Source organism: Colobus angolensis, unplaced genomic scaffold, assembly GCF_000951035.1.
Source record: "Colobus angolensis palliatus isolate OR3802 unplaced genomic scaffold, Cang.pa_1.0 Scaffold219, whole genome shotgun sequence".
NCBI lineage: Eukaryota > Metazoa > Chordata > Mammalia > Primates > Cercopithecidae > Colobus > Colobus angolensis.
Genome location: NW_012115366.1, coordinates 2,013,239 through 2,032,772, shown reverse-complemented (window position 1 = coordinate 2,032,772; position 19,534 = coordinate 2,013,239). Strand labels below are relative to the sequence as shown.

Below are 19,534 nucleotides of genomic sequence, written 5' to 3'. Positions count from 1 at the left end.
AATAAATAAATAAATAAAGTATGTCTCACATATACAGCATATAGTTGGATTGCAATGTAGTTTTCTTTTATTAATCCATTCTGCTAATCTCTGCCTTTTAATGAAGCATTTCATCCATTTATATTTAATGTAACTGCTGATAAAACAGGATTTATGTCTGCCATTGTGCTTTGTGTTTTCTTTTTCTTTTCTTTTTTTTCTTTTTCTTACTTTTTTTTTTTTTTTGAGACAGGGAATTATAAAGAGTTCCCTATATCCCCTACCCCCACAAATGTGCAGTTGTCTTTTAAATTAGATAAGAAAACAAAGTTGTTACAAACAAAAATACATTTATACTCTCTTTTATGTTTACTTATGTAATGACTTTTACCAGTGCTCTTTATCTGTTCATGTTAATTCATATTACTGTCTTGTGTTTTTTCATTTCAGACTGAAGGACTCCGTTTAGCATTTCTTGTAGGACAAACCTGTTAGTGATGAATCCTCTCAGTTTTTGTTTATCTGAAAATGTCTCAATTTCTCCTTCATTTTTGAAGTTGATCATTTTAGAAGTTGATAGTTTTGCTGGACATGCAATTTTTGGGTTGACAATTGTTTTCTTTTAACACAATATGTCATCTCACTGCCTTCTGACCTTCATGGTTTCAGAAGTTATGTGGTGATCTTATTAAGGATTCCTTATACATGACGAGTTACTTCTCTCTCTCTCTCTTTCTCTCATTACTTTCCAGATCCTTTCTTTTTCTTTGACTTTCAAAAGTTTGAGTATGATGTGTCTTTGTATAGCTCATATACTTTGTGTATGTCTTTAGTTCATACTACTTGGAGTTCATTGAACTTCTTAAGATGTGCTCAGTAATGAAAAACATTACTGAGCACATTTAGGAAGTTTAGGGGCATTTTCTTGAACATTTTTCTGTCCTGTTCCGTCTCTACTCTCCTCAGATTCCCATTAAGCATATACTGGTATGCTTGATGGCTCCCACAGGTCTCTTAAGCTCTGTTCATTTTTCTTCATTCTTTTTTCTCTCTGTTCCTGAACTAGGTAATCTCAATTGGCCTATATTCAAGTATAATGATTTTTTTTCCTTCCACCAAATGAGATGTGTTGTTGAGTTCCTCTAGGTCTTTTGGCTTCTGTGGGCCACATTGGAAGAAGACTTGTCTTGAACCACACATAAAATACATTAACACTAGCGATAGCTGATGAGAAAAAAAAAAAAGAAAGCAAAAAAATCTCATAATAAGAAAGTTTACAAATTTGTGTTGGGCTGAATTCAAAGCCAACCTGAGCTGCATGTGCCCCATGGGTCGGAAGTTAGAGAAGCTTGTTCCAGGTGTTTTTTAAAATTTTAGTTATTGTTCTTTTCAACTTCAGAATTTCATGAGTTTTTAAAAATATAATTTGAAATGCTTTATTGATTTTTTTGGTGTGACTTCATTCTCATACTTTTCTTGAATTTTTTAGACATAGTTTCCTTTAGTTTTATGAACATATTTATAATTGCTCATTTAAAGTCTTTGTCAGGCCAGGCGCGGTGGCTCAAGCCTGTAATCCCAGCACTTTGGGAGGCCGAGACGGGCGGATCACGAGGTCAGGAGATCAAGACCATCCTGGCTAACACGGTGAAACCCCGTCTCTACTAAAAAAATACAAAAACTAGCCGGGCGAGGTGGTAGGCGCCTGTAGTCCCAGCTACATGGGAGGCTGAGGCAGGAGAATGGCGTAAACCCGGGAGGCGGAGCTTGCAGTGAGCTGAGATCCGGCCACTGCACTCCAGTCCGGGCGACAGAGCGAGACTCCACCTCAAAAAAAAGTCTTTGTCTAGGCCAGATGCAGTGGCTCTGTATATGTGTTAGAACATGCCTTCAGTGCTCCAGCAATTTACAACTCTGCCTTGACCTTCACTTCCTGCTTGCTCAGGCCCTTGGGATAAACCAGAGGTGAGAGACCAGGGGCTTTCCATGCCTTTTTTGCTCATGTGCCTCTCCCTGCACATATATATATAGCTTTCTAGATCTCCAGGAATATGTCAGAGCTTTTCAGAGCCCCCTGTGAACATCTTATTCCCCACTTTTTCCTTTAAAATATTATGGCCAAACTTTTGTTTGCACCCAACTTGTATTGCTGCCTCATGTAGCTGCAATGTTAAGCAATTGCCACTGGTTTTCAACAAACACCCTGAAGATAGGGCCTTTCCCACTAAGTAAGTTCTGAATCAGGTCAAATAACAAGTTCTACAAATACAGCCATCAGGGAGTTGCTAGAAAGGTTAGAGTGGAAACTGACTGGGAATACAGCTTGTTGAGAGGCTCCAAACCCACTCTACACCTTCCTATGGTTGCTAGCTTGCTGGTTTTTACAGCTACAATAGTGGTTGCAAGGTAGCTGGTCTTCAACAGGGCTGGGGAGTAGGGGATGGGAATACGGCAAATTAAAACACCACAAAGCTTTCTATTCTTATTACAACTCAGGCATTTTTCTTGCCTCAATGTTCCTTGAGTTGTTGCACATATTTTGTTAATTTTCAGAGTTCTGAGAAAGTTGATTTTGACCATGTTTGCCAGTATTCTTGTTTCCTTATGGAAGAACAGATTTTCAGAGGTCTTTACCCAGCAATTCCCAAAGTCCTGTCCCTGTAATTGTTATTTCTTACCTGGGCACAAGTTAAAAATGACTTGGGGGCTTTAGTCCAGCATTCATCCAGTCACAGTAATTTTTGACTCTTGAATTCCATCATGAATCAATTAGCACCTGTTGTGGGACTGGCACTATGATGGATGCTTGGGAGAAGAGAGGCTTACACAATGATCCCTGCCCTCTGAGAGCTTACAGAGCAGTTGAGGAGACAAATATAATTATGTAAACAACATTTTATAATTTTGAAAAAAATTTGTGTACTCGAAGAAAGGTCAGTAGAGATTATCTATAATTACATAATGATAAGAAGAAATAGAGAACAGTGTAAGGCTTGAAGACCACACTGTCCAATAGTACTTTCTGCAATGATGGAAATGTTCTGTACCGACCAATATGGTAACCAATAGCCACACATAGTTATTGGGCACTTGAAATGTAGCTACTGTGACTGAGGAATTGAGTATTTAATTGTGTTTAATTTAAATCAAATTTAAGTAATAACACATAGTTACTGTATCTGACATCACAGCTCTAAGACTTTGCTTGATTGGCCCAGATGACCCTGTGGTAGGGGTGGGGAAAGATCCCCTCCCATGGGAGGCTCATAGCTCTTCTCTGGCTCCCAGAGATAGACAGGAGCTGGGGGTTATGGATACTCCCTGGCATGTAATTGTGCCTGCTGCCTGGTGGGTGTTGTTCAGTGACACTGTTGGAACAGTTTAGGTCTCAGCCACTGGCAAAGGTAAGCTGTGGTCTACTCTATTGGGGGAAAATTTAGACCTTAGATCAGGCAAATTACAAGTAGAATTAGATGAGAAGGATCTGTGGGAACTTCAAAAGAATCAGCCCCGGGGCCGGGCGCGGTGGCTCAAGCCTGTAATCCCAGCACTTTGGGAGGCCGAGACGGGCGGATCACGAGGTCAGGAGATCGAGACCATTGGGGGAAAATTTAGACCTTAGATCAGGCAAAGGTGAAACCCCGTCTCTACTAAAAAATACAAAAAACTAGCCAGGCGAGGTGGCGGGCGCCTGTAGTCCCAGCTACTCGGAGGCTGAGGCAGGAGAATGGCGTAAACCCGGGAGGCGGAGCTTGCAGTGAGCTGAGAACCGGCCACCGCACTCCAGCCCGGGCGACAGAGTGAGACTCCGTCTTAAAAAAAAAAAAAAGAATCAGCCCCCTTCCTAATCCACTGGTCAATGCAACATTCCCTGTTTTCCTCTACAGCCACAAAACTAGCCCAGTGTCATCCATCTCCTTCCACCCTTTCCAACAGGATCTCCCACACTCATGCTGCAAGCACAGACTTCTGTCCAGATCCATTCTGGCAATCCCCCTTGAGGTTCCAGAACCTCCCTGCTGGGTCAGTACTGAGGTGAGACTGAGGTCTTCCCTCTTGCCACCTGAATGCACTGCACTTCCTTCCTCACTCTCCCCAGCCCCCACCAATCTTTTCAGAGCTGAGAGCATTTCAGGGAGGGAGAAGCAGAGGGGGTTCAAGCAAGATTCGCTCATGTGCTCTGAGGATCATATAGGCTGAGATGCCAATCATAAGGACAAAGGTCTCCAAAGGACCCCTAAGAAGAGGAAGGACTTATGAGGAGACCTCTGGGCAGCCGAAGCCAAGCTTAGGGCCAGAGTGGCCCCCATGCTGAGACAGGAGTAGAGATTTGGACAGTGCCTCCATAGAAAATTGGGGAAAGAGGGCCGGGCGCAGTGGCTTACGCCTGTAATCCCAGCACTTTGGGAGGCCGAGGTGGGCAGATCACGAGGTCAGGAGATCGAGCCCATCCTGGCTAACACGGTGAAACCCCATCTCTACTAAAAATACAAAAAAATAGCCAGGCATGATGGTGGGCACCTATAGTCCCAGCTACCCCAGAGGCTGAGACAGGAGAATGGCGTGAACCCGGGAGGCGGAGATTGCAGTGAGCCGAGATCACACACTGCACTCCAGCCTGGGCAACAGGAGCGAAACTCCGTCTCAAAAAAAAAAAGGAAAGAAAAAGAAAAGAAAAAGGAAAAGAAAATTGGGGGAAGAGGGGAACTGCAGGCATGAGGCAGCCTAGGAACCATAATAGGTGGATTGGAGGCAGCTAGTGAGTGAACCGCCTGCAACTTGAATAATAAGCTTTCTCCACAAAGTGGAGAGTTATTGAGGGTTAGGGACTCAAGCCAACCTGGGATGTCTGGCTATGTAACTTGGAGCAAGTTCTCACCTCCCTCAGCTTCAGTTCCCTAATGTGTAAAATGGAGCTGACTGATGAGCCTCCTGTGATTCTGGGAAGGAGAGGATGCTGTAGAGTTAGTAGGATGTATTCATGCAGTGCCCAGCACAGTGACCGCCTCAAAGTCATTTCTTACCCTCCTGCCCCCCACCCTTACCAATCATCTTAGAGTAAGTGCAGCTGAGCCTAGACAGCAGCAAGAACGTTCGGGCCGGGCGCAGTGGCTCATGCCTGTAATCCCAGCACTTTGGGAGGCCAAGGTGGGCGGATCACTTGAGGTCAGGAGTTTGAGACCAGCCTGGCTAACATGGTGAAAACCCACCTCTACTAAAAATGTGAAAAAAAAAGCCGGACGTGGTGGCAGGCACCTATAGTCCCAGCTACTCGGCAGGCTGAGGCAGAAAAATGACTTGAACCCAGGAGGCAGAAGTTGCAGTGAGCCAAGATTGCACCGCTGCACTCCAGCCTAGGCAACAGAGCAAGACTACATCTCAAAAAGAAAGAAAAGAAAGAAAGGTCAGGGTGAGAGCCAAGGAGCAAGGAGGAATGTCCTGCCTCCAGTGTCAGAGCCCACAGTCAGGGGTAGACGTCCCAGGCTGGGATGGGTCTTTCTCTGAATAGGAAGGGGACACTCTCACTTGGCCTTCTGTCTGTTCTCTCTGCCCTGGTTGCTTGGTGAATTGTAGAAGATGCCAGGCCTTGCTAACACCCCCTACCCACCTCTCACCTGATTCATAGATAAGAGGTGCCAAGGTATCTGGTCTTGGAGCCCAGGGCTCACCTCCATCACCACCTCTGCCCAAGGCCAGAGGAACCCACAACTTCTTTCCTTTAGACTCCTAGCTTCTCCTTTAAATCTCTGTGTGACTCACAAGCACCCTTTTCAGGTCTGTAGCTTCTGCTGCTGTCTATGCCCCATTCCCCCTCCTCCCTCCTTTTTCTCTATCTCTCCTTCTCTTCTGTTCCTCCCGTGGACTCTGATAGCCTGCATTCGCAGAAGACTCCCCAGGCTTGAGGGGACTTGTGTGGGTGTGTGTGTACATCTGTGTGCATACAGGCACATACCACGGTGACCATGCTCCAGCCCCTTCCTGCCACTGCATGTGGCATGCCCAGAGGCCTCCCATTAGCAGCCACTCCACCCTTCCTCCCCTCCCCTCAGGCCTGGTTTGGGGGAAGTGGAGTCACTGCCACTCTTAGTGGGCAGCTGGGGGCCCCTTAGCAGTCTCTCCACCTCCCTCCCCTTCTCCTCAGGCCCCATGCCCAGCCCTGAGGTTTGGAGAGCCTAGTAAGTGCCCTATCAACATGTTAATCAAATTACTTAGGAGCTAAAATTGACGCTGTTCATTAATTATACAAGATTATGCTAATTGTGCATGCAAATGCATGCAGGGGAACAGAAGGTGTTCAGGCGCATGGTGGGCCATTAGCATAGAGGATGGGGTGCGGGTGCATTGGCATGCTAATGTATGCGCCCTGGCTATTTATAGTCCCCCAGCCCATCTGCACTGCAGCCACCTCTACCCGGGTGGGGATCATGGTGGCGAGGCCAGGTCCAGGCCTGGCAGGTGGCTATGGCCCTGGGGACAGTCTGTCTTGGCTGCTACCACAGGCTAAGACCAGGAAGCAGCCTGGGTCAACCCCATATGGGCCTGAACTATTGCAGTAAGCTCCTCATTCCCCTTCCCTTCTCTAGCCTAGGCCCTTTGGTGCCTGTCTCTGCCTGAAGGGAGATATCCCCTGCAGCCTTCCTATCGCCCGCAGGGTCCAAGTCCCCCATGATTTGGTCCCAACCCCAGGCCCCAAGCCACGCTGCCCTCCTCAGTCTTGTTAGGCACCACTGGACGAGTGAGCCGTCTGCCCCGTGGCAGAGCTGTTAGTCCCTTTGCATGGAGTGCCCTGCCTCCTGCTTCTCAGTGAGATCCTCCAAGACCCAACACCCAAGACCAAATAGGAGCTCTAGGAAGCCTTCCGCCTCCCCTAGGCAAAATAAGTGGCTACTGCAGATTACACTTGGCACATCCTCCTGCCATGCCCACCACTCTGTCTTCCTGAGTTTCTCTTTCCTGTTGGATTGTAATTTCCTTAAGATTTTGTACAATGTCCCAGTGCCTGACACATAGAAGGTATTTAATAAATCTTTTTAAGTGGGTGTATGGAATGAATGAGGGGATGAATGGCCCAGCCATCTGTGTCCTCCTCTGTCCCTGAGCTGAGGGTAGAGAGAGGCAGACAATGAAAATGCTGGAGAGCCAGAAACTGCTTCAGTTTCTTCTGAGGATCATGGGAGTCCAAGACAAATCTTTTAGGATAAAAATTAGCAGAGGATCCCTCTCCCCTTATTTCCCCATCTCAGGCTGCAGTGCCAACTTTGGGCTTGGAAACACATATCCAATTTAATCTACCGTTCACTCAATCTGCTGTCTTTCCCAAGGCCTTCACAGGACACACTGTTGTTCGGAACACCCTGCCCCAGCTTGTATTTCCATTCACTGCACACCTTCTTTCTAGATCTGCACTGTGCAATATGGTAGTCTGGAGCCACATGTGACTATTTAGATTTATGTTAATTAAAATGGCCGGGCACAGTGGCCCATGCCTGTAATGCCAGCACTTTGGGAGGCCAAGGCGGGTGGATCACCTGAGGTCAGGAGTTCGTGACCAGCCTGACCAATATGGTGGAACCCTGTCTCCACTAAATAACAAAAATTAGCTGGGCATGGTGGCAGTCACCTTTAGTCCCAGCTACTCAGGAGGCTGAGGCAGGAGAATCGCTTTAACCCAGGAGGCGGAGGTTGCAGTGAGCTGAGATTGGGCCACTGCACTCCAGCCTGGGCAACGGAGCGAGACACCATTTCAAAAAAAAAAGATTAAACATTTAATTTAATTTAAATGTTAATGAAAATGAAATAAAATTCAGTTCCTCAGTCGCACTAGCCACATTTCAAGTGCTCGGTAGCCATGTGTGGCTAGTGCATATCATTCTGGAAAAAGTTCCCTTAGGGAGCACTGTAATCTAGACATGCTCTTCCTTGCCCCTGACAGTCCTGTAGTGGAAAATGCACTTGGGCTCTCCTTCCAGCTCTCTGACTCACTGACAGCTTTCTCTTTGGAAGTGAGAACATAATTTCAGCCTTAAGTGTCTCGTGGGGATGCAGGGAGGAAAAAGCTGGTGAAAAGCCTTAGCTCTGTGACCTAAGGTTTACTTAGGATGGGATTCCTGGAAGCAGAGCCTGAGATGGGGATTCTTGTGGAAGAGGTTTATCGAAGGAGAGCTCTCAGGAGAAAAGGAATGAGCGCAGAGGGAGCTTAACGAGGAGGTGGTCTCAGCTGGAGTCTAGCGTCAGCCTATCCCGTGCGGAGGTCTGGAGTGTGAATGGCCAGAGAGTTGGTCCTCCTTGTAATGTCAACGTGTCATTGGCTGTGGGCTACTGGTGGGTTGTATATGCTCTTGGCTGAGGGGAATTCTCAGATTAACTCAGGGCAGCCGTGAGCCATTTGACCATCTACACTGCAGCTGGGGCATGAGGGAATCAGGCAGGCATCAACTCACTATAGAGTACCTGGACGTTGTCTTCCAAAAAAAGCTCCAGGCCAGACACAGTGGCTCATGCCTGTAATCGCAGCATTTTGAGAGGCTGAGTCAGAAGGATCACCTGAGCCCAGGAGTTTGAGACCAGCCTGGGCAACATACTGAGACCTCCGTCTCTACAAAAAATAAACAAAATTAGCTGAGCATGGTAGTGTGACCTGTAGTCCCAGCTGCTCAGGAGGCTGAGGTGAGAGGATCACTTAAGCCTGAGAGGTCAAGGCTGCAGTGAGCCAAGATCACACCACTCTACTCCAGTCTGGGCAACAGAGTGAGACCCTGTCTCAAAAAAAAAAAAGAAAAAGAAAAAGGCAGCTCCATCCCACTCTGCCTTCCACCCCGTGAGAACCTAGAGTTTAACAGTGGACTCACATCAATTGCCTTCACACTTGCCCTCTCTACTGAGTGTCTCTTTTGAGTAAAGCACTGTGCTTGGGAAGTTTACTTTATCCAATGGTGTCACCCCTGAGAAGTAGTGTATAAGTTAAATGTTTGCACTTCAGCCATACTCAACCCAGAATTTGCTTCTTTGATAGGAAATACTCCATGGACAAGAAGTTTATTTTCATTTCATCTTGAGCTGTTTTTACGGGGAGGAATAAAAAGCATTTATAGACATCATTACGAAGGCTAAACTAAGTTCAGGATGTAGTAAGGTGGGTGTGCGGGTGAACTACTCTGAGCTTTCCTTTAAGTCACAGGCATCAGAGTCATGATGCATAACTATCGCCCTTTAGATACTTCATTAGTTGGATGACCACTGTTCACAGCTCTTCTTCTGGTCTTTCATTAAAGTTTTTATTGAGAATGTGGAATATAGGCAGAATGGAATAACGAAGCCCCTATAGCCCCAATGAGCTAGAACAATTTTTAACTCTTGGTTCCATTGTTTTTTTAATACTGAAGATCTTCTCAACTGACAGCAGCAGTCACAACAGCCAAAATCCCAAAACTAGGAGCAAGAGGACCGGAGTTTGTCCTTTGCAACCCTGTTGAATTTGTAACCTCGAGGAAATCCCCACAACATAGCTCTCCTGGTCCCCACACAGCCTGCCTCTCAGAGCCGCTTTTGAAGGCAGGCTTGCCGCTGCAGTACCAGCCTGAGTCGGACTCTGAGAGCCCCACTTACAAGGACTTCTAGGACTCTTATCGGCATCAGTGGTTCATAAAGACCCGTGTTCATATCCTGACTTCGGCATTTACTATGTCTTTGTAGCTTAGCCTTGGTTTTCTCATCTGTGAAGTGGGAATGGTTGCAGACCGACACCACCTGGGCATCGACATCACCTGGGGCATTCAGCAAGATAATGCCAAAGTGACACACTCAGCAGCATTCTGGGCACTTGCTAAGCTGCTAAGTACCTGATGGGTTAGAACTGGTTCCCTGGTTTTTTGTTTGTTTGTTTTGTTTTGTTTTATTTGTTTGTTTGCAAAGTTACCTCCCTAATGCATTTTATGTGTAAGGCATGCTTGTATTTATGGTGTTTTCTTCCAGTAATCCTAATGGAAGCTTCTGGGACTTGGCCTTTCCCTTACTCCCCTTTCTGTGGGGTCTGGATTAGGAAGCCATGCCCTCAGAGAGCCTCACGGCCACAGTGGGATGGCACTGGACACTGGTCCTGCAGTGTTCACCCTCCATGGGGATTCTCAGGTCAGAGAGGGCTGTGAACTTGGGCTCACTTTGCTCCCCCCACTCCCTGCCCCCTGCCCCCATCCTGGGCAGGAAAAAGGGGCTTTCCTAGACTCCCTTTCAACCCCATAGGGCCAGGAGTGGGGAGGGCTGCTCAGAGAACACCTCCAGGCTCATCCAAGCTTTAGAGGTGGGGGGTGGTTCCATGGTGACAAGCAGGGCTTCAAGCCCCTCAACAAAGTTCACATCCCTTCCTGCCTCAAGTCCTTGCAGGGTGTCCCAGGCCCGGAACCTTGTCCTCACTTACCCAGCCCCTGCCCAGGCTCTTTTCTTTCAAGGGAAGCACCTGCCTGCAGTTCCCATGTCCACGTGTGCTCCACATGTGTATATGTCTCCCTGAAGCTCCCCTGCCCACAGGGCCTCTCACCCTCTCCAAGTCCCCAGCCCCCGCATCGGGCCTCTGTGCAGACATGGCTTGGAGGACCTGCTGCCCCTCCTTCTTCTTCCCTGACTCCATTTTCATCCTTCCCTGACTGCTCAGGTGGAATAAAGCGTCACCCCCTTGGCGTCAGCCAAGGGAGAAGTCCCCTGGGTTGTCCTCATGTTTGCCCTTCCAGCCTCCGCGGTGTGTCTGTCTCCCCCTGGTGGGCAAAGAGAGGACCAGGCAGCCACACCCGAGGATTGGCAGTCACTCTAGGTCCAGGGGAGAGCCAGGGCACTGCTCCTGGTTCTAGACCCCAGCGGAAGTCCTCTAATTCCAGGTCCAGCCTTGGAAGGCAGGAGCCTTCGGGGACCGGTCACCTTTGCCAAAGCACAGTCTTCAAAATGTCAAAAGCATGAGTCTCATACAAATTGCTACTGAGCATGTGTCGAAGTTTTCTATAACTTATTGATGAGGAAACCAATGGGATGACAAAGCTGATTCAAAGAAGACGAAGAGAAACCGACTGACATATGTGTGAGTGTGTGAGTGTGCGTGCTTATATGGAAAGGACTGGAAGGGAGGGAAGGAAAGGCAAGGGATTGTGTGAAAAATACTGGAATAAGATTGCCAAATTAGATACAAAGTTAATGTCCATAGGACAATTTTATCATCTTTAGGGCTTATTTCTCCACCAAACAGAAAGTATTTACTTCTCCTGACAAATATAATTTGTTTCCAAGTCATATAAATTTGGGGGAGTATAAATTCTCAGGGTACAAGTGAAAGTATACAATGTGTGGTGATCCAATCTGGATATTTAGGGTGTCCATAGTGCAGGTACAATACATTTTGGCTAAGTATAGTCACCCTACTCTGCTATCAGACATCAAGTTTATTCCTTCTATCCTGCTGTTTGTTTGTACCCTATAACCCACTTCTCTTCACTCCACACCCCCCAACTCACCCTTCCCAGTCTCTATTATCTATCTTTCCATGCTCTACCTCCAGGTCATCAAAGTTTTTAGCTCCCACTGACAAATATCATTTGTATCTTATCAATTTTCTACAAATTAGCACTTAACTTTACAGTCTGTGCTCCAATCAATAGTAAATGTGAGTCACTTTCTCCTAGAGACACACACTCCAGAGAAGCATTGTCCAATATTAATATAATGCAAGCCACATATGTAAATATGCTTTTATTTTATTTTTTTTTTTGAGACAAGGTCTCACTGTCACCCAGGCTGGAGTGTAGTGGTGCAATCTTGGCTCACTGCAACCTCCACCTCCCCCGTTCAAGCAATTGTTATGCCTCAGCCTCCTGAGTAGCTGGGACTACAGGCATGCACCACCTCTCCCAGCTAATTTTGATATTTTTAGAAGAGATGGAGTTTTGCAGCATTGGCCAGGCTAGTTTCAAACACCTGGCCTCAAGCAATCCACCCACCTCGGCCTCCCAAAATGCTGGGGTTACAGGCATGAACCACCGAGCAGGGCCTCAAGTCACATATGTAATGTTAAATTTTCCAGTAGCCACAGGAAACTGATACAACTAATTATCATAATACATTTTATTTAACCCAATATAGCTAAAAGATGAGCATTTCCACATGAAATCAACATAAAAGATTACTGATGAATTATTTTATTTTATTTTTTTTCTATGTCTTGGAAATCTGATGGGTGTTTTACACTTACAGCACATCTCAAGTTCGGACTAGCCACACTGCAAGGGTTCAGGCCACATGGGGCTGGCGGCTATAGTAATGGGTAACGCAGCTCCAGTGCAGTAGTTCTCAAACTTCAGTGTGCACCAGCATCACCTGGAGGGTGTATGAACGCAGATATGTGATTCTGACTCAGCAGGTCTGAGGTGGGGGCTGAGATTCTACATTTGTAGCAAGGTCTCAGGTGACACTGACGCTGCTGGTCTTGGGGGGTGGTGCAGGCTCTCTGACTGGGAGCAGCCTCGTGGACTACCAGCTGGAAGGGAGTGAGGTTTCAGCTGCACCATGGATGGCTTCAACTATGTGCTAGCTCTGAGGACAGGCCCAGAGGGAAGGGAGAAGAGGACTGACCCTCAGCTCCCACCGCAGGCCATGGCCTTGTGCAGCTGCTTTTACTCACCCACACTCTGCAGGTAATGCTAGCCAGGCTCAAATACTGAAGTGTCCCCACAGACAGAGGTGCTGGCAGGGCCCTAGGGCTCTCAGGGAGGGGTGGTCCTTGAAACCTAGAGTGGCCAGAAAATGGTGGCTGTGCAGGGTGTGAGAATTGGTGTGGACCCAAAGGACAAATGAAACCTTTACTGGAAAGGGATAGTGGGAGTGGGAAGACCTACTGAGCAAAGGCTTGGGGAAGGGCCAGTGAGGGAGCAGGAAACCACAGCCTTGGGGAGGGTGGAAGTAAAGGATGTCCCAGAGGCAGGACTAGAAGGTATCATGGCAGCCTTCAGTCGCTACTCTCCCTTCATGGGTGTGGAAGGATTTACCTACCCCAGGTCACGCAGAGAGTCCAGGCCTGGCCAGAGCCCCTATCTTGGCCCCTTCCCAAGGACCCTTCCTCTTGATTCTGTACTTTTGAGTGGTGTGGGGTGCAGTGGGCACCTGTGTCATCTTCTGGTGCAGTCCTATGCTTGTCGCATCCTCAGTGGTATCCGAAGGTGAGCCTTCAGTCCCTTTAGGACAGGGACCATGAGCCATCCTGGTGTTTTTTCCTCCATCTAGCACCTGCCAAAGGACTGCGCACACAAGTACTTAATTTAAATGAACTGGTCTGCACTGTGTGTGTGAGCAGGGAGTCTATATTCTGCCACATGTGAATGTGGGGCATGGATAAGGAGCATGTCACATATGTGGGTGTAGTGTGTTTACACCATGGGGTGTCATAAGGGGTGTAGGGAGTGATTACTATAGTAACTAATAAGAGAGAAATGGAGTGCGTCCACTGTGCAGGTGTACCTCTCAGGAGCACTGGAGGTGTCTGCACCTCGGGGTGACCCATAGGGGTATATATGGCGACTACACATTGGCGACTACTGTTTGGGGGCATAACAGCTGTGTGCACTGCAGAGTATCCTGTAGGGGTAAATGGATTGTCTGCACTGTAGGGATGCACCATTTGGGAAATATAGGGGGTGCCCACTGTGGGGGAACATGAAAAGTGCTGAGAATGTAGACAGAGGCAAGACCCCAGGGAGAGGTATCACCAGGAAGGTGACTGCCACCAGCTCCCAAGGAGGGGCTGCCCCCTGGGGACACCTCAGTTCCAGGACTGGTGCTTGCTCCTCCCAGCACTTGGGGACCTCCTTTTTGGGGACTAGGCTTTCAGGGCCTGTAACAAATCTTCCTCTGAATGGGAATTTAATGTTTGCAGACTTTGGAGGCAACTCTGGTGAATTAAATGAACATTCAAATTTGGGGTACATAAGTAGTACATGAGTACCTATACAGTGGTTAAAGTTCCACCCCAGGTTTGGGATTCTTGTATTTGCTCTAGTAAATAGTATGGTAAAAATATCTCCCAATTGGTTGGAGATAAAATGAGAAAGCTGACTGACTGGAGAAACTCATACAGTGGCCTAGGAGGCTGTGCCACACGTCAGGACCTACTGCAGACGTTAGCCCCGCGCTCTACAGTTTGTAAAGGGCATCGTCCCAGATGCTCACAGAGTGCTATAAGGCATAAGGCAGATACTGATCATATTCCAAGTTTACTAAGAGTACAACAGGGCCGGGCGCAGTGGCTCACACCTGTAATCCCAACACTCTGGGAGGCCAAGGCGGGTGAATCACCTGAGATCAGGAATTCGACACCAGCCTGGCCAACATGGCAAAACACCATCTCTACTAAAACTACAAAAATTAGCCAGGCGTGGTGGCAGGCGCCTGTAATCCAAGCTACTCGGGAAGCTGAGGGCTGAGGCAGGGAGAATTGCTTGAACCTGGGAGGTGGAGGTTGTAGTGAGAGATGGTGAGCCTGGGCAACACAGTGAGACTCCACCTCAAAAACAAAAAACAAAACAAAACAAAAAACAGGATAAAAAAAAAGAGTACAACAGCCAGAATATTGTCCATGGCTACCTTACTGGTAGGTGACAGGACCAAGGCTGCACCCTCCCAGCCAACTGCCAGGAAGGAGAGGAGGACCAAGTGCTTATGTGTTTGTCCAAAAAGCAGCCTCATCAGCGCATATGTGTTTTTTTCTCAATAACTCTATGTAAAAAAGAAGACATTCACGGTGTCTCTGGACCACATGTCTGACAGATACACCATGTGTATATGGTGGGTATGTGCTCTGTGTAATTAAGTTTTCCTACATGTATAATGGATATAAAATGTGTGGGAGGAGGATCTGCCATGTGGGAGGTGAATTTGCTGGGGGCATCTGCTATATGGTATGGCTTTACAGTATTTGCAAGAACTATATTTTGAGTAATCATTTACAGCATAAGATGTGTATTAATGTATGTGTTCTGGGTATTTCCTATTTCTCTGTGCATATATTGCGTAGCGCGGGTATACACCGTGCGTGACGGGTACGGGCTCTGTGTCTGATTAGTATGCCGTGTGTGTGATGAGTGCAGGCTATATGTGGAGTACATGTCGCTTACGCTTGTGTGAAGGTTATACCCTGAGTGTGTGTGATGGCTGTATTTTGTGAGTAATAGTATACAAGGCATAAACAGCGCCTACGAAGAGTGTGCTGTGTCTGAGGAGTGACATTGTGTGGTGACGGGTATACTCTGGGGAGGGGTGTGTTGTGTGACAGAGGTACTGTATGGGTGGTGAGCATATACTGTGACATATACACTGTGTGTGATAAGGTTACATTGGGTAAGTGTGCATACACACATGGGTATCAGTGTGTTGGGTATAATGAGTAATAGGTGTATGTGGTGTATAGAACGGGCTTACTCTTTGTGATGAATATATGCTGTGTGGGAGTGCTAAATACAAACTTTGTGGCATAAATAAGCACTGTGTGATCGGTACACTGTGTGTGTGGTTGTGTAGTGAAGTTGTCATTGCGATGGGTCTGTGTGGTGTGTATCAGGCACCCTGGTATATGCAGACCATGATGGGAATATGGGATGTGTACCTAAGTGGGAGCAGGAAGAGGGGAGGCATCCTGCGGAGAGGGGGGATGGCAAGCAGCAGTTGGATCTTCACCTGTTTCCAGAACCCCCAGACCCTTGAGCCCACCGACCACACACTGTTTCAGGTTCTTCCTCAAGTTCTTCCTCAAATGCAACCAGAACTGCCTGAAGAATGCGGGGAATCCCCGAGACATGCGCCGCTTCCAGGTGGGTCTGGAGAAAGGGTTTCCCCTTGCGACCCCACCCTTTCCTGATGGAGGGGATGGGAGGGGGAAGGGAAGGCTGTGACCCTGCCACCCTGGGAAAGGCCTCCAAGGCAGACCTCTGCCCAGCCCTGTGCCTCCCCAGCCTGGTGCCTGCTGGGGGTGGGGCAGCTCCTTCTCAACTTATGCTGGCTGCCAAGGGAGGCTTCATTAGAGTCCCACTTAAGAAGATGCTAATTGTGACATTTTTACATGATTAACGACCCAGGCAATTTGCATAGCGTGAAGCGGAGAGCAGCTGCCCTTAGCACATCCCTAGCCTGCACACCCCTCCCAGTGCAGGGCGGGGGAAGAAGGCAGCCCCAGTTTTCTCCCCAGAATAGGGCAGGGGCTCCTGCTGATGGGGTTCTGCGGCTGATGCTGCTCCCTCCACTTGCCTAAGACCCCATTCCTGCCTTGGAGGCCCCTGGATACAGCCCAGCATTCTGTGTATGCAAAAACAGTAGCCATTCTTTGCCCAAGGAGCCAGTTTTTTCAGGGGTCTTTATTTTTGTAGCGCCTGGGGAGTCAGTTCATCTGGGGGTGTCACCTGATCCAGCTGGCCCCCTTCCACCAGCTCAGACACTGCAGGACTGAAGCCCTCCTCCTCCCACCAGTGACCCTAAATTCCAGCATCCAGCCACCAGCCTCAAGGTGCTGGTTCCCCACCACATTCCCCTCCCGGGAGCCCCCGAGGGCCCCAGCCAGGCTGGCCTCGGCTCTCCCCGCAGGTGGTGGTGTCCACGACGGTGAGCGTGGACGGACACGTGCTGGCCGTGTCCGACAACATGTTTGTGCACAACAACTCCAAGCATGGCCGCAGGGCGCGCCGCCTGGACCCCTCCGAAGGTCAGGACCCCGGCCCAGCCCCGGCCGCCGCGGGCCCAGCCAGCCCCCAGGCCCCACCTCAGCGCGGTCCCCTGACCTGGGTCCTCTCCTGCCTCCCAGCTGCCACCCCCTGCATCAAGGCCATCAGCCCCGGGGAGGGCTGGACCACGGGCGGCGCCACCGTCATTGTCATCGGCGACAACTTCTTCGACGGGTTGCAGGTCGTGTTCGGAAACGTGCTCGTGTGGAGCGAGGTGGGCCAACCCCGCCAGTCTCCCCCTGGGCCTGGGGGCTGGGCCCTCCCCTCGCCGGTGCGGGACCTGCAGGCCTCCCCTCTCCCCTCGCAGCTCATCACGCCCCACGCCATCCGGGTGCAGACGCCCCCGCGGCACATCCCCGGGGTGGTGGAGGTGACCCTCTCCTACAAGTCCAAGCAGTTTTGCAAGGGAGCACCCGGCCGCTTTGTCTACACAGGTAAGGAGTCGGGCGGGGGAGGGGAGATCTAAGGTGCAAGGAGGGAGCCCTACCCCGCGCACTCATCTCCGTTCTTGGAGTTAGGAGTTAGCCCAGCTCTACGCTGTGGCCGCACCCCCAGGCGACGTCTGGCCACCTTCACCCATCTATGCCTGTGATCGCTCCGCTCGCAGGACCGTCTTTCCGTGGCTCTGTGTGTTTCCCTCCCTGGCCTCTGGCTCCTTAGTCCCTTCCCCGGGACAAAGTCCCCCCCACAACCAACATTCTTTCTCCCTTGGCCATCTCACCTCCTGCACACTGTGTCTTCTGCCTGCAGACCCTCCAGGGTTTAGAGCCTCTCCAAAGGGATGTTTATTACAAAGATGCCAATGGGATCGCTGCTCCCCGAATCTTTTGAATCTTTTCTGGGTCTCTTGGTTCCCCCACGCTACCCCAGGCCTCACTCTGCATGTACACACATGCGTACATGCACACCCCTTGCACGACGCCAGCGCGAGAAGTGAACACACGTGGAGAGGCAGTGTAGAACCCCCCATCCTGGCTCTATTTGTCGCTGGCCAAGTCTTCTCCATTTCCATCCTCCAGCCCCGCCCCAGCTAAGCCACCCACTTCTCTCCAGCCCACCGCAGTCCCCACCATCGCCCCCCCCCCCCCCCGCACCGATGCTCACCGAGCCCTTCGAGAGACACTCGGTAGTGACCCTACTTACCCTCAGGGAGCTCCAGTCTAACACGGAAAGGCTGAACAGAGAACCGCGTGGGGTGGGTGGGGTCACACGGTCAAGGGGCTGACGATCAAGGAAAACCTCTGGTAGGGAGTGTCTGCTGAGTCCGACTGAGCCGAAACTCGAGGGCTTAGTGGGGAGGTTGACCTGGGGAAGGAAGGGCAGTTGCAGGAGAAGGAGTGACAAGGATCCAGCCCCAGAAGTGAGTGCTTTCTCTTTGCCGGGAAACTAAAGGAAATTCACTAAGTCAAAATTACAGGTGAAGGTAGGGCTTTGAGACTGGTGGATTAGGTCGGGGCCAGGCTATCCGAAAAGGAGGGTGCAGGGAACAGGAAAAGGTGAAGGAGGGGGAGAAGGGCGTGGGGAACTGGGTCAGACGCACATACACACACACCCCTTGCACAACGCCAAGGTAAGCAGTGAACACAACACACGTGGAGATGCAATGTAGAATCTGGCCGCTGGCCGGATCTTCTCCACTTCCATCCGCCCCAGCCCAAGCCACCCACTTCTCCAGTTGCTTCCCTGGGGTGCATGCAAACCTCTAGCCCTCAGATGCTGCAGAGTCCACTTGAGCCGTGATTAAATGGAGATTGTTAAGTTTTTTCTTTTTTTGAGACGGAGTCTTGCTCTGTCGCCCAGGCTGGAGTGCAGTGGCCGGATCTCAGCTCACTGCAAGCTCTGCCTTCCAGGTTCACGCCGTTCTCCTGCCTCAGCCTCCCGAGTAGCTGGCACTACAGGCGCCCGCCACCTCGCCCGGCAAGCTTTTTGTCTTTTTTTTTTTTAGTAGAGACGGGGTTTCACCGTGTTAGCCAGGATGATCTCGATCTCCTGACCTCGTGATCCGCCCGTCTTGGCTTCCCAAAGTGCTGGGATTACAGGCTTGAGCCACCGAGCCCGGCCAAGTTTTTTCTTTTTTTATAATAAACTCCTGATTTGACCAGATGGAAAGAGAAAACTCTCCATCGAGTCCTGTCCTTAGGGCTATAACTCATATGTGTATACAGTTTCCCTTTTTTCTAATCACAAATGGGTGCCGGTGTGTTCATGCCAGGCGCCTAGGGCAGAGGACAGAGCCTGGCCCAGTAAATATTTGTTGAATGAACAAACGAAGGAACTGAAACGAAGGAACTGAAACTTCCCCGAACCTCACTGCCGGGCGTGCCTGGAGTTTTCCGGGGAACTTGGGCTGGGCCTGGTGGAGGGGGCTGCAGCGAGGCTCCCGGACTGGGCGCTGGCCTGCCTTTGGCGCTCTGCGTCTCACCCTGGGAGTGGGGGGCTGCGGGGGAGACGTCCTTCAAACGACGCCCCACTCCCCAGCTCTGAACGAGCCCACCATTGACTACGGATTCCAGAGGCTACAGAAAGTCATTCCCAGACACCCCGGAGACCCCGAGAGGCTGCCCAAGGTACTCAGAGGGGTGGGGCGGGGCTGAGGGTGTCCTGCGGGCAAGGGGGTGAGGAGGGGCTCCCGAGGGCCCCTTCGTCGCCCCCAGGGGCTGCCCCTCCATCCCGCTGTCTCTCCCGCTGTCCCCAGGAAGTGCTGCTGAAGCGGGCGGCTGACTTGGCAGAGGCCCTGTACGGAGTGCCCGGCAGTAACCAGGTATGGCGCCTCCGCCCTCCCAGCGCCGCCGGGCCCGGGGCTCCCCAGCACGCGG

General features: G+C 49.9%; 1 protein-coding gene across 1 annotated transcript in view; it reads left to right on the top strand.

The window, feature by feature from the left end:
* Positions 1–19,534, top strand: part of EBF4 (early B-cell factor 4) — a 69,408-nt gene that overhangs the window by 41,865 nt on the left and 8,009 nt on the right. Inside the window, exons 7-12 of the mRNA XM_011943425.1 lie at positions 15,734–15,815; positions 16,582–16,699; positions 16,799–16,932; positions 17,026–17,152; positions 19,197–19,285; positions 19,414–19,526. Of these exons, the coding sequence (XP_011798815.1) occupies positions 15,734–15,815; positions 16,582–16,699; positions 16,799–16,932; positions 17,026–17,152; positions 19,197–19,285; positions 19,414–19,526 (663 nt within the window). The remainder of the gene's footprint in view (positions 1–15,733; positions 15,816–16,581; positions 16,700–16,798; positions 16,933–17,025; positions 17,153–19,196; positions 19,286–19,413; positions 19,527–19,534) is intronic.